Below are 13,515 nucleotides of genomic sequence, written 5' to 3' on the forward strand. Positions count from 1 at the left end.
AATTTTGCAAAAGTGTATTACAGAGCACAAGAAGTTGTTGTGTGTGGTACACTTCAGAAAAAACTTTATTACCCCCATATTTCATATCTAAACAAATTTTTATTTATATATGAAGGTAAATTCTCAGAGTTTTAATGTCTTGAAAAATGTGCCACCCAGTTATCTTTGTAAAATTGCTTAATAATGCACTCCACCTGAGAGAGAAATTAAAAACTAGGAATAAGGAAATAATGATTAAAATGAATGAGTGGTGAAATGAAAACCCTTTAGAGAGAGTAGGTAGGATAAACTTCCCAACCACTAATGGGAGCAAACTTATTACAAATTATTTTATCTTAATGTAATTATACATCATTTGAATCTTGGCAGTTTTTTTGAATTTATACATTTTTAATTTTTTGAAATTAAAATTATTTTTAGTTTTTAAAATTTTAAATTGCTATTTTTGAAAATGTTTAGATTAAATAAAATAAATTTGAGGAAGAAGGTAAGGAATATGCTGAAGAAGACAGAAGTACTGAATTTTTTATCTTCTACAAATGAATATGTAAAATTATTTTTTTAATTATTTGAAAAATTATTTTTAAAACTATTTTTATATACTTAAATTATAAAATGTTTGTGAAATACTTTAGGATAACTGTTAGTAGGTTAGAATAATGTATCTTGCAAAAGATGAAAGTAAGGAAAAACCAAAGTAGAAAAATCCCAAGGATATCTGAAAATAGCAAAACTAAAGTGACAGAAATTAGACCAAATGTAATAAATATAATAGTAAAAGCAAATGATTTTACATTATGGAGAGAGTGTAATTGAGGATTTAAAGCAAAATCCATTAACTTTCTTTGTATAAAAGAAATCTAGATAAAGTAAAATGGCACAGTGATGCTGAATATAAAAGGTTGGGCAGGACAGGATAAAATTATTCTCATCAAAAAAACTGGGGTTGTGATATTAAAATTATAAAAATTTAAGACTGAAAGAATTATGAATAAGGTCACTTTATATTGATACATGATTAGTAAATAATGAAAGATGAGGCTTTTTATGTTGAGAAGTTTTAATAGTGTTCTTTTCACCTCAATATTCTTCTTTAAAAAATAAAAACAGTTCTCTTCATAGCTGAAATATCGTCATCTTCAATCAATTAATAATAGTTCCTAAATATCTTCTAATAGCCAGTCCATATTCAGATTTCTCCAGTTCCAAACGTATCCTTACGTTTGTACATTACGCCTGGTTATCCCCCTTGAGTCTCTCTTAATTTAGAACCATCCTTTTATGGTTGTCATCACTCGTTGAAGAGGCTGGGCCAGTTGTGATGAGCAGTATCTCACCTTGCGATTAATTTTTGGAAACGTTTTAGAAATATCTAACAGAACCCTAAAGAAAGAAAGAAAACAGAAAAATGGTGAAAGCGTTACTCTTTAGCAGTATGTGCTTTGAAATCCTCTGTATTTGCTGTATTAAACCTAGTGATCGTATTTGGAAAATCCTATCACCTATCTTCCGTTTCATTATGAAACTCTAGAAAGTCACCTGTTCAAATCAGGGGAATTTAAAGATGTCAACCACTGAAAGTAGAGACAACAGCATTTTTTACATTATCAAAATCAAATTGCCTTTCTATTTGCAGTTTTTTTCTTTCCTGACATCCCTAAACTGCTTTTCTTAAAGTAGCAGAATGTCATCAGAAGAGCCATGACTAGGAATTAGAGGACTTTTCTTACCTTCAGTATTAATTAGCTGAATAACATTGGCAGTTTCCGTAACTCTCTAGTGCTTTCTTTATCAAATAAGTGAAGATTTTTCTATTTGATTTCAAAGTCCCGTTTCAGTTCTGGCTTTCTGTGCTTTTTATCTTTTTTCAAAAATATGCGCTCAACTCTAACCTACATTTGCATGCAAACTTGCAGACAAACAGTGTGTTGAATTCGTATTTTATGTGAAATGTGCAGATATAAAATCAGATTGCAGTGCTCCAGGAATTTAACTGAAGGGGCTAGGGGCTCGACTGTTCTGACCTTATTCCAACATGCAAGAATGCTGGTTTATTTTCACTTCCATACACTAGTTAAATAGTAGTTAATTTAGATACATTTACTCATTGAATCCTTAGAATAATTTTATGAAATTACTAGTGTAGAATTTTCTTTATGGAGACATAGCATGTGATATATTTGAAAAGCCATAACCAGCTTTGAAGCTGAGTAGACCTGGGTTTAAATCCTGGCTCTGAAACTTCATAGCCATGTTCTCTTAGGGAGGTTCCTTAATTTCTGTTAAGCCTCTTCTGTATGTGGGGATAATAAAAATAATACTGACCATACAGGGCTGTACTAGTTAAATGAACTACATATGTAAATACCTAATGATCTGCCTGGGCCATGGGTGGTTGATAAATAGCAACTCTTATTTAATGTCTTTCCCCAAATCACCATCTAGTAAATCAGTGCATTATCTTATGATGTTTTAAGTTCCAAGTAAAAGTCCCCAAGTAAAAGTGACTTAAAAATAAGGACATTTGTAAACTCAAATAACAAGAAAGTGTGTAGGTCTCATCCATTTCCATGACTGCTTAATTAGTTATTGGGGTAATGGTGAAGTTCTAGGTTGGCTTTTCTGTAATCCTCTTGGCTGTGCCTTCATGGTCACCAGATGTCTGCTATGGCTGTGTGTGTCACCTGTTCACACAGTAGCCCCAAAGGTGGGAAAAGAGCTTGTTTTCTCTAGCATGCCTATTTTTAAAATCAAGACCACTTTCTCAGAAATAACCCAGACTTTTCTCATGTTTTATGTGCTAATTTGAGTTCTTGGTCTCTTCCTAGGCATATAGGAATAGGATTAACCAGATTGGTTCAGACTAATCAAAATCTGTCTTTGAGTCAGAGAGATAGGATGTGCTTCCCTGAGTACGGGACCACACAGAAGGGGAGCATCTGAAAGAACCTGTCAGTAATAAAGGAGGCAGATGGCGAGGGGACGATTTACACAGACATTTTACGTCTATTAAGTGATGTGTTTGCATTAAGGTCAATGTTTTATATTATCTGTTCTCTTCTTTACATATCTCTTATATATGTTAAAAGTTAGGTCCTATTATGTGAATTCCAAGAGAGTCTAAGTTGACCTGCTTATATATTGAATTTTGTCTCAGTGACTACACCATTTCTGTAGTACAGAGATTTTTGGTTTTGATTAGATTTTATTTTGTATGTGAAAATAGAAATGATCTGATTACAATTAAGAAAATCTTGAATATTGGTAAATATTGTTAAAGTAGAAACTTATAATTTTAACTTAATGCAGTAATCAAGAATTTGTTATATAGGTTTTCCTACAAAGAAATGTGTTTACCTCCAGTGGAGTTGTTCAGCAAATAATACGGTTGTATTCCAACTTCACACTAAAGAGAAATTCTCATTATGATTCTTTTCATTCTTTTTTTAATTTGATATTTATTTGAGAGACCGAAGTTTATATAATAGGTACTTTGCTTTGTGTTGTATAAATGACTAAATGAGTATGCTTTGAGTGGAATCGTGTGTAGAGAATTCATTTGTGAACTCAGATGGTCAGATGGATCTTGTCAAATGGGCAGTGATCCTTCAAAATATTCCAGTCCAATAAAGTCAGCACATCATTAAAGGGACTTAAAAGCACTCTCCATGTGAGCACGCAGCCTTACGTGAATTGGTGATATTTGAGATCCTGTAGAGTCGCATCAAAAACGAATTTAAGAACTTGTGCTGCAGTGACCTTTGTACCATAATAGTTTAGGGAGATCCTTAAAATTTTATAGTTGGATTCTTTATATACTGTATATTGCCATATATATTCTACATATATATACTTGGTACTGTATATATTTATATATATAAAATTTTAGGTAGTGTGTTTCATAGGCAATATAAGAGATTGCCAAGGGTCATTTTGACTATTTAAAATGTTAGCCTTACTGGTGGTGCTAGAACCCAATCTCTGAATAAGATGGGAGACTGCTGAATAGACCTTGATGTTTGCCCTTTTCTGTTGTTTTTTTTATTCCCCTAAGAGAGACCCTAATTGCTTTGTTTGCATGTGTATGTGTATATGTAGAATTACACCAATGTAAAAATTTGTGGTTTTGTTCAGGCAACTCAGTGTCACTGCCACCAAAAATCTAAAGAGGAAAAATGCACATATGCCGATAAATATACCCAAACACCCTGGAGAAGAATTCCTGTAAGTAACATAGGCCCTTAACTTCTCTTGTCATTTACCATTTTGTTGTTTTGTTCTGCTCTTTTTACTTGAATCTCTAATTAAATTTTGAATTTGTTGTGAGTAATTATTTTTAGGTAAGTTGATTTTTTTTTGTCTCTTAGGGGTTTATGTGCTTTCTAAAGCTTTTCTTTTGTGTCTTATATAAATGAATGTGCATTTAACAGCTTTTCCATTCTGCTCACTGTAGCCCATTTTATTTGAGTGTCCAGTCTCCTCTCGTTGCATGTATTTATGGGAGTAGTATTTCCCTGAAATAAATGGAAGTCCAAAATGCCGTCTTCCCTCTTGAGCAGCATACGACTCTTTGAAAACATATGATGTAGCGTATTCTCTTTTTTGTTGAACTATATTCTGTTTTCAAATATATTCTATTATTATAATTACTCAAATGTTGAGGTTGTTAGGAAGTATAAATGCATTAAGATATAGACAATAAAGTTTCGGTTTTAGGCATAGTTAGGGAACGGTTTCTTCTAAACAGTAGAAAGGACCGTGCATTCCGTGTGTCTTTGTTGTTTTTCAAAAGTGTTACATCTCAAAACATATTTAGCACTAAAATACACCGACCGTAATTTAATCTGAGTTCTTCTGAACTCAGTTTGGGATGTGCCTGAGCCACAGAATTGCCATATGGTCATCAGTCATCGTTATCCTATTGTATGGTGCCAAGTAATAGGTATTTCTTAAGAGAATGTCTAATAAGCCAGCCTTGACTCTTGTTTTACCTTATTTTAGCAGTGGAATCCTAGTAACACAAATGAACAGGGAACTATGACAATTAATGTAATCAAACAATCCAATTTTTAAGACTTGGCTATAGGCTTTTAAAGTTTATAAAATGCTTATTTCTTTTCATTCTGATGTTTTTCGTGTGCTCTGTGTAAGGTTTGATGCTAATAATTTATTCAAGAAAAGTTTGGTGAACCTCTTCCATCTCAGTTATAAGGCTCGAAGTAGAGGAAGGGAATTAAGGAAGGACATACACAGACGAATAAGGAGTCCTCCGTTAGCAAGTGCTTATTAAAGGCACTGGTGTGTGATGTAGTTAAAGTGTAGTAAATCCTGTAAGGCTCAGGGGCTGGGGAAAGTCTGGTTGGAAGAGTCAAGGTGTTTGGTGACGAAGGTGAAGGCAGTGGTTGAGTCATAGAGAGCAACAGCTGCCAGCAGCCAGGGATGGTGTAGTATTTCTGTACTGTCAGAGGATACGCAGACTTCATCTGTTTGGCGACGTGCTTCCTGTTTCTCAATGGAGGTTTGGGCTTTCCAGGTTTCTCCGGTTTCCTCTCAGGGATGTTGGTGCTTTCCGACCGTCTTACTGGAAGTAGATGGGTGATTTCACTAAGTGTGAGAAGTTCCATTTGGCCATCCTCACAGGAGTCTTTATACCATCTCTGGCTCCCTCAACCGCACTGTTCTGGAAACTGGCTATTACTCAGCCTGCTCGACAAAAGTGTATGGTGCAAAACAGCCCCAAGACATTCCTATGTTCCTGAGTTACTTTTACTGTGATCTTGGGTGAAGTGAAGGTCGATTTTCCAGCCTCGCACTCCTGACAAACCCAGACTTCCGGCTGCCTTATCTGCTACTGTGGGAGTCACCTGGCTTAACACCCTTGCTTTCTAGATAACCTAACAAAAGCCGGGGAGGTTAAATGGTGTTTGAAGTTTCCATCAGTCATCAGTGGCTGAGATGGTACCTAACTTCAGACTCCTGCCTGGTGGTCCAAGGTTCCTCTGCCTACAGGCACACTGAGGAGCTTGAGGATCGAGAGACGTTTTACAGATTGAAATGGGGGAAATAGCCTTGAAAAAAGGAACAGGCCAAGTAAAGGCAAAGAGATGGGAAGATACAGTTGGGCAGTAATACGGACGTGATTTTGGCTGAAACATAGATGTGTGTTTAGGGAAGGAGTGGAAGTTAATGTTGAAGCCTCGTTTGAAGGCAGAGTTCAAAATTTTATTCAGGAATTACTGTTAAAGTGGTTTTACGAAGTTGTATGTCTTTAGTTAGAGAAATAGTTACATATATTTATTTACTTAGTTACATGCTTATTATTAAATATGAACATTAAATACTGAGTTTATTCTCTGATTTTCATGTTCTTTGAACTTAGTGAGATTTACTTGAAATAAATTACTTTATTTTGGAAACTATTTACTATAACGAAGATTTTATTTTGTCTTTTAAACAGTTATGCTTGACTCTAAACATTCTTTTTTTAGCAGGAACCCAGCATATTTAAGTGAGGTATTGAGGATGGGGATGGGGAGAGGCAGTGGGATTCTTCTCTGACAGCATCTAGTTTGTCAGGCAGTGATTTGGAAATCAAACCATGTTTTATATATATATATAGGTAAAAAGTTTTTTGGTATGGCTAAGCCTTTGGGAAGATTGAAAGTTACAATCTGAGTCCTTGTTCTTCACCGTTCCTTGCAAGCATGTGGGAAATTTAAATACCCTTCTTGACACTCCCTCAGTTGAGGATTTTAGAATTTACCTCAGAGGTTTGTGAGGCATATCTGAGCATTTCCTCTCTACATCTCCTGGAATTGGAAGGCAGAGAAGGATGGTGGAGGAGAGAGAGGTACTGCCTCTAATATTTGTTGGCAGCCATTTAGAAGGTGGAAAGAAGTGTGAAAAAAAATAATAATATAGACATCTTAGGCAGAACCTGCCAGAGGAAGAGTGGTAGGCCCCCAACAGCAGCAGAGCAATGGAAATTTGATTATGTTGAGCCCAACATAAGTTTTCATAACTTTGCCCAAGAGAATTTTGTTATCACCTAGTGGCTGCGAATGAAGTTTTTAAGATGGAGAACCAACTGGAAATAAGAGGAGGAAGCAAGGCAGTAGAACAGGGGCAGGGAGCTAATGAGATATTCACTCACTCGTTCAGCAGGTGTTTGTGTGCCTGCTCTGTCCTAGGCTGGTCCTCATCTGAGAGTGTAGACGTGAAAAGATACAGTGCCAGCCCTCAGGCGCTTGCAGAACCTCTGGTGTGCCTCAGTGCTACTAATCTCACTCTTGCCTGCGCGTGGGGAAGCTCAGACTAAGAAGTGACTTGTGGAGGTACTTAGGCAACTTGGATACATAGTCTGATGCAGGAAGGTTTTCTGTGCCGGGTTTTCTAACTTGGAGGTAACATCTCAGTTGCCTCCCTTTTGAGTGGTTGCAGGACGTAAGGCGAGTAGAAGGAATAGAGAGGAGAACAGGGTCATAGCTCTGGGAAGGGAGGAGAGGCTTGATTTCACTGAGAGATCATGGTAAAGACAACAGGTGCCCAGGTTTATGCCGTGTGGTAGAGATTTTGGCAGTCCATTGTGATGATCTATAGAACATACCTGTACTATTGAAAATTCCTGGGAGAAAAGTTATTTATGGTTAAAAAGGCGTAGTTTCAGGGTGAATATAAAAGAAAAATTTTCCACAACCAAGTTAGGTTCAGTCCAATGTTAGTATGAAGAAATCTATTGACATAGTAGATTGCGTAAGTGATTTTCTCAATAGAAAGAATGATAAAATTTAACACCTTTTAAAGAAAAGAAAAAAACAGAATGCTGAGGATACTTTAAGAATGACGTAGAGTCAAAAAAAAATGTATATCCTTAAGAGAGAAACACACTAAAATGGCTTTCTTCTTCCCTGTCCATTTTTGTTGACAGGTAACAATGTATTCATTCTATAGCAAGTGGAAAATAAAGAATCAAAACGATTTAAGAAAAATTTAAATTACTCAAATCATACTAACTACTGACAACCATTGTTAACATTTCATATATGGTCTTCCAGAATCTAATGTAATGTCTGTCATATCTATCTAGATGGAATTGTGTTGTACATGCTATATTCTAACCTGCTTATTAGGTGGTGGTGGTGGTGGTGGCGACTACTGATATTATTTCTATTTTCTTTGATTTTTTGCTAAACCAGAATTGAAGGAATGCATTACTTTTAATCAAAAATGAATTCCCATAGTGGCTAGTCCTTTGTAAGTTTCTTGAAATACATTACTGCATTTTTTTCTTAAAGATTTATACAGTTTATACTACCATGAGCTAAGCTGTGATCGGAAAATGGCTGGTGGCCATGATGTTAGGTCATGTGGTTCAAGTGTTTGATGTCATCAGGTTATAAGAGCCTATGATATTTACCTCTACAGAAGAGAAATACGTGCTGCCCTGACAGGACAGGTAACGTTTCGGCCAGGATGGCTCCCCTGCTGGGGGGTCACTCTCAACTATTTTGGTTCTGACCATTCCTCTTTGGGGGTATGTTCTTACTTTACAACTTCTGGCCTTCCTCTTTCTAGCCCAGTAACCATTTTATTAGGTTCTGTTTTGCGTATATTCAACCTCAGCTTTTATTTATTCATTACGTATTTTGATCCTTAGAATTATAGGAGTGTCTTTCTGCCTATAGTAACATCTGGCTTTCATGCTACAGGTACTTATCGTGTTTGGAGCTTTACTGATAAGGATCAAAACTATTTTGGGTTTAGTTTGGGTGTTATTTGTGAAATTGAACCATAGCAAGGGAACAGTAGTTAATCACCTGCTGGGTGCTCTTCATTTGGGCTGTGGCAAAGGTGTCTGCTGCTACAGGGAGCTGCCTAAGACGTGCTGTAGGAGTATTACATGACCCTTTTACGTATAGTTCCTGTTCAAGAACAGTGTTTCCAATGTGAAGCATGTCTTACCTTTTAGAATAAAGTATGTGAGGCTATCCTCTGCTTAGGAAAGGGATAACATAGGGGTGAACTGCCCAGAGCCCTGCCTTATAAAAAGCAGGCAGACACAGTAGGTCTGGGTTTCAAAATTGAGAAGGAGAGGCTGCTGTAGAGAACTTGCTGTGCTGTGCAGTGCCACAGTGTAGCCAGTAGCTACATGTGACTGAATACCTGAAAATGTGGCTACTGTGACTGCAGAAGAGGATTTTTAATTTTATTTAATTGTAGTTAATTTAAACGTAAAAAGCCTCATAGGACTAGTGGGTACTATATGGGACAAAGCAGCTCTAGAGCTAATCAGGTCCACTTCGATGGGCATAGGAAAGCCACCTGGAGCAATAAGTAAAGGGGAAGTCAGTGACGGCAGTTTTTGGAAGAAATGAAGGAAAATAAAGAACATGGAGTTCAGATTTCGGTAGAGGAAAAAAGAGGGAAAAGAAAAGAAGTAAAAATGAGCTGTGGGAGAAGATGGTGCCTTCAGAGGAGAGTGGAGAAGTCTGCTTCTGACCAGATATCATCATCTGAGGAATAGAATACCAGGCAAAATGGTGACACGGATAATGTGGGAAGAGTAACAACGTGAAAGGTAGTTAATCACTCACATAAATAGTTGAAGAGACTAGGAGCACTGCAGCTCGGTGGTGATTATGCGAGAAATCAAGGTTCATTTTGAACATATAAACTTAGAAAACTATTTTTAAAGATAGTGTGACATTACTGATCCATGTACAAGCATATTCATATAAATAGCATTATCTTGGACTGAATTATAAGATTTTTTAGTGTATTTCCAATATTGTTTTAAAAACATTTGACATCAGTATTTGAAGGGTTGAATAGTTATTTTGCACATTAAGTAAATTCTAAATTTTCCTGATAAATGCTTTTTACAGAGCATTTGTTTGAACATCTTAAATTAACTTGAGAAGCCAAAATACCACAAAAGAAAACATTTCTAGACTCACACCATCAAATCTCTTATTTGTTCCCTTGAGTCTCAAAGAAAGGATTTCAAGATAGACCCAAAGGATGCACCTGGCCTGTCACATAGTGACCTGACATGGATTACTCTGAAAGTTGAGTGCAGGAATAAACCTTGTTATATCAGTATCAGTGAAAAGTGCCTACCAGTTAGAGCTCAGAATGTGCGCAATTTGATCTGAGACTAGTTTTCTCTCAAATTTAAGAACCAACTCTGTTATCTATAGCAGAGGGATGAGAAAAGATGATTTGACACGAACTTAAAAGTGCTCTTTTGGAATTAACTTCTGGTATTGAATCAAAGAGTAATCCATTTTATAGTGTATTTAATAGATATGCATATAATTTATATAAATTCAACGATCGGAATATGGTCAGCATTATCAGCAATCCTTTGTGCTCAGAATTAGGTTCTTATGCCTCAGATTTACTGGATTATGCATATATTTCAAAATATCATAGTCACATATGTTCCTGTCATAGCTATTTATAAAATAGAAAAGAAAATCAGAAAACCTTATTATGGACATATCCCAAAAACCATATCAACTATTTATAATTCCCAAAGGAGAAGTCTACCTAGCTTCCGTCAGTCCTGACAATGTACTAGCACAGAACTCTGCTCCTTTTTTATGTTCTTGCCTGGGAGATAAGATGAAATGTTAAATGAAAGGAATGATATAACACAAAGATTTGTCTTTGGAGTACTTTCAACTAAGTTCTTTTCCTTTTAGACCGTATGCCTTCCTGATTTGAAAGTGGGCAGCATTATTGATTAATTTTTATGTGGGGTTAATGTCCTGATTTTAAATTTAGATGTGCCATTTTCTCCCAATTGGAGAGATTTTACATTACTATTCATATGTATTTCCAAAGGTAATTAAGGCATTTATTTTTTTGACAAGGTCCTTTATTTATATTCACTATTACTTATATTTAAAATATGCCACCAGAGGTATTTTAAGTGAAATATACATAGACTTTGGTGTTTAAACAAGTAATATTGATGGTATGGTCATGCAATTATTTTTAAGTTGTTTAATGGTTAGTCAGTATTAGACATTGACTGTTGAATACGGCCTATATTTCAGTGAACTAAATGCTGACAGGAGCAATCCGAGTTGCCGACCTCACATTCTAGCACGTGTGTATTTAGAACAACACACCGTGAATTCTATTATGTGTATCTTTTACACTCATTTTTATAAACAATAATGCTGTAGTTTTCATGGATACATCTAACACCAGTAACTGAAATATAGAACTGTTTTTCAAAGCTAGGAACAAATTAAATATGGATATTATAGCAATTGAGTGATTTATCTGTTCATAAATTTAAGGGTATCTAAATTTGTGTCCTGCGGTACCAAATACCAGAACTATGAAAGGCATTTTTGAAACTTTGTTTAAAGTGTCCATTGAAGGAAGCAAAGTTTGTCTGCATTGCAGTTAGCAAATAAAGGATAATATCAAGGTTTTCCATGCCTGGGATCCATTGTATCTGTGTATGGTAGAGTTTAATTTCCTGACTTGTACGTTGAGGGCGAAGGCAGGACATAGAGAGTCTTACTCTTAGACTCTAACGTTAGGCAACAGTCGGTGAGACATGGATGGTCCTGTTAGCTTTCCAAGAAACTGCATGATAAACATGTTTTCCTTCTCTCCCCAAGAAAATATGACCCTACCAATATAATCAGTGCTTCAGATAATTTTCCTCTGTGTTCCTCTAATCTGCATTATGGTTTTATTCCTCTGGGTTTTTTTACTTTTTTATTTTAAATACTTATAGATTCATAGGAAATTGCAAAAATAGTACAGAAAGAGCCCTTGTATCTTTCACCCAATGTCTCACAAGAGTTACATTTTATATAACTAAAGCACAATATCAAAACCAGGAAATTGACATCAGTGTCTATGTAGTTCTGTGCCGTCTTAGCACTTGTGTAGATTTCTGCAACAGCTACCATATGTGCAATGCAGAATTATTGCACTATTACAAAGTTCTCCCTTTTGTGCTGCCTTTTAATAGTCCAACCACTCCCTGCTTCCCTTACCATTCCTAACCCCCAGCAACCACTAATCTGTTTTCCATATCTGTAATTTTGTCGTTTTAAGAATTTATATAAATGGTATTATATGGTGTGTGAACTTTTGGGATTGGCTTTTTTCACCCAGCATAACACTGTGGAGATCCATTCAAGTAGTTATGTCTGTTAGTAATTTGTTTCTTTGTATTGCTGAGTAGTATTCCATGATATGGATGTTCTATAGTTTGTTTAACCACTCCTCAATTGAGAGACATTTTGGTAGTTTTGAGGTTTTGACTATTACAAATAAAGTTGCTATGGATGTTTGTGTAGAGAATCTTGGGCAGATGTAAATTTTCATTTCTGTGGGTTAAATACCCAGTAATGTGATTTCTGGGTCATGTGGTTAACTGTATGTTTAGTTTTCACAGAAACTGCCAAATGATCTGCCAGAGCAGCCGTGCTATTTTAGATTCTCATCAGCACTGTCTGAGTGATCCAGTTTCTCTGCATCCTCTCCAGCATTCAATGTTGTAATTATTTTTTTCTCTTAGCCATTCTGGTCAGAGTGATATCTCATTGTGGTTTTAGTTTGTATTTCCCTAACGGCTAGTGATGTTAACGTCTTTTTGTGTGCTTATTTGCCATCTTTGTTGAAATGTTTCTTCGTCTTTTTTCCCATATTCTAATTGGATTGTTTATTTTTCTACTGTTGAATTTTGAGAGTTCCTTATATATTCTTGATATGAGTCCTTTGTCAGGTATGTGGTTTGCAAGTATTTCCCCCCAGTAGCTTGTCTTTTCATCGTCTTCACAGAGTCACAGAGCAAACGATTTTAATTTTGATGAGGTCCAATTTATCTGTATTTTTTACTTTTACAGATTATGCTTTTTGTGTTACGTCTAAACTCTTCACCAAGCCCAAGACACTGAAAATATTGTTTTCTTCTGAAATGTTTATAGTTTTACATTTTACATTTAAATCTATGATCCAATTTAAGTTGATTTTTCTGTCAGATATGAGGTTTAGCTCCATTTCCTATGAATATCCAGTTGCTTTGCACCATTTGTTTAAAAGACCATCCTTTCTCCATTGAGTTGCGTTTGCACTTTTGTCAAAAATTAGTTGACTGTACTTGTGTGGCTGTGCTTCTGGGTTCTCAGTTCCACTGATCTTTGTGTGTCCCTCTCCACCAATACCACACTGTCTTGATGGCTATAGCTATATAATGTCGTAAAATGAATAGAGTGATTCCTCCTAGTTTATTATTCTTTTTCAGAATTGTTTATATATTCTAGTTCTTTTACCTTTCTACATAATGTTAGGACGAGCTTGTCTATTAAAAAGAAAAATCTTGCCAGGACTTTGACAGGAAATGTCGTATACCTAAAGATCATTTTGGGGAAAATTAACATCTTTAGTATGTTGAGTCTTCTAATCTATGAATAAGGTCTCTCTCTCCACTAATTTGAATCTTTGATTTCTTTAATCAGTATTTTCTAGTTTTCAGAATAC

The 13,515-nt window shown here is 35.7% G+C and overlaps 1 protein-coding gene across 8 annotated transcripts in view; it reads left to right on the forward strand.

Moving 5' to 3' along the window:
- The window catches only part of CCSER2 (coiled-coil serine rich protein 2), a 168,498-nt gene that overhangs the window by 132,440 nt on the left and 22,543 nt on the right, over positions 1-13,515 (forward strand). For 7 of the 8 annotated variants that reach the window (XM_046652863.1, XM_046652865.1, XM_046652864.1 and 4 more), the window contains one exon: positions 4,135-4,224. The exons of the other annotated variant lie outside the window; for it this stretch is intronic. In XM_046652863.1, the coding sequence (XP_046508819.1) occupies positions 4,135-4,224 (90 nt within the window). The remainder of the gene's footprint in view (positions 1-4,134; positions 4,225-13,515) is intronic. 8 annotated transcript variants of the gene reach the window in all.

Source organism: Equus quagga, chromosome 2 (assembly GCF_021613505.1).
Source record: "Equus quagga isolate Etosha38 chromosome 2, UCLA_HA_Equagga_1.0, whole genome shotgun sequence".
NCBI lineage: Eukaryota > Metazoa > Chordata > Mammalia > Perissodactyla > Equidae > Equus > Equus quagga.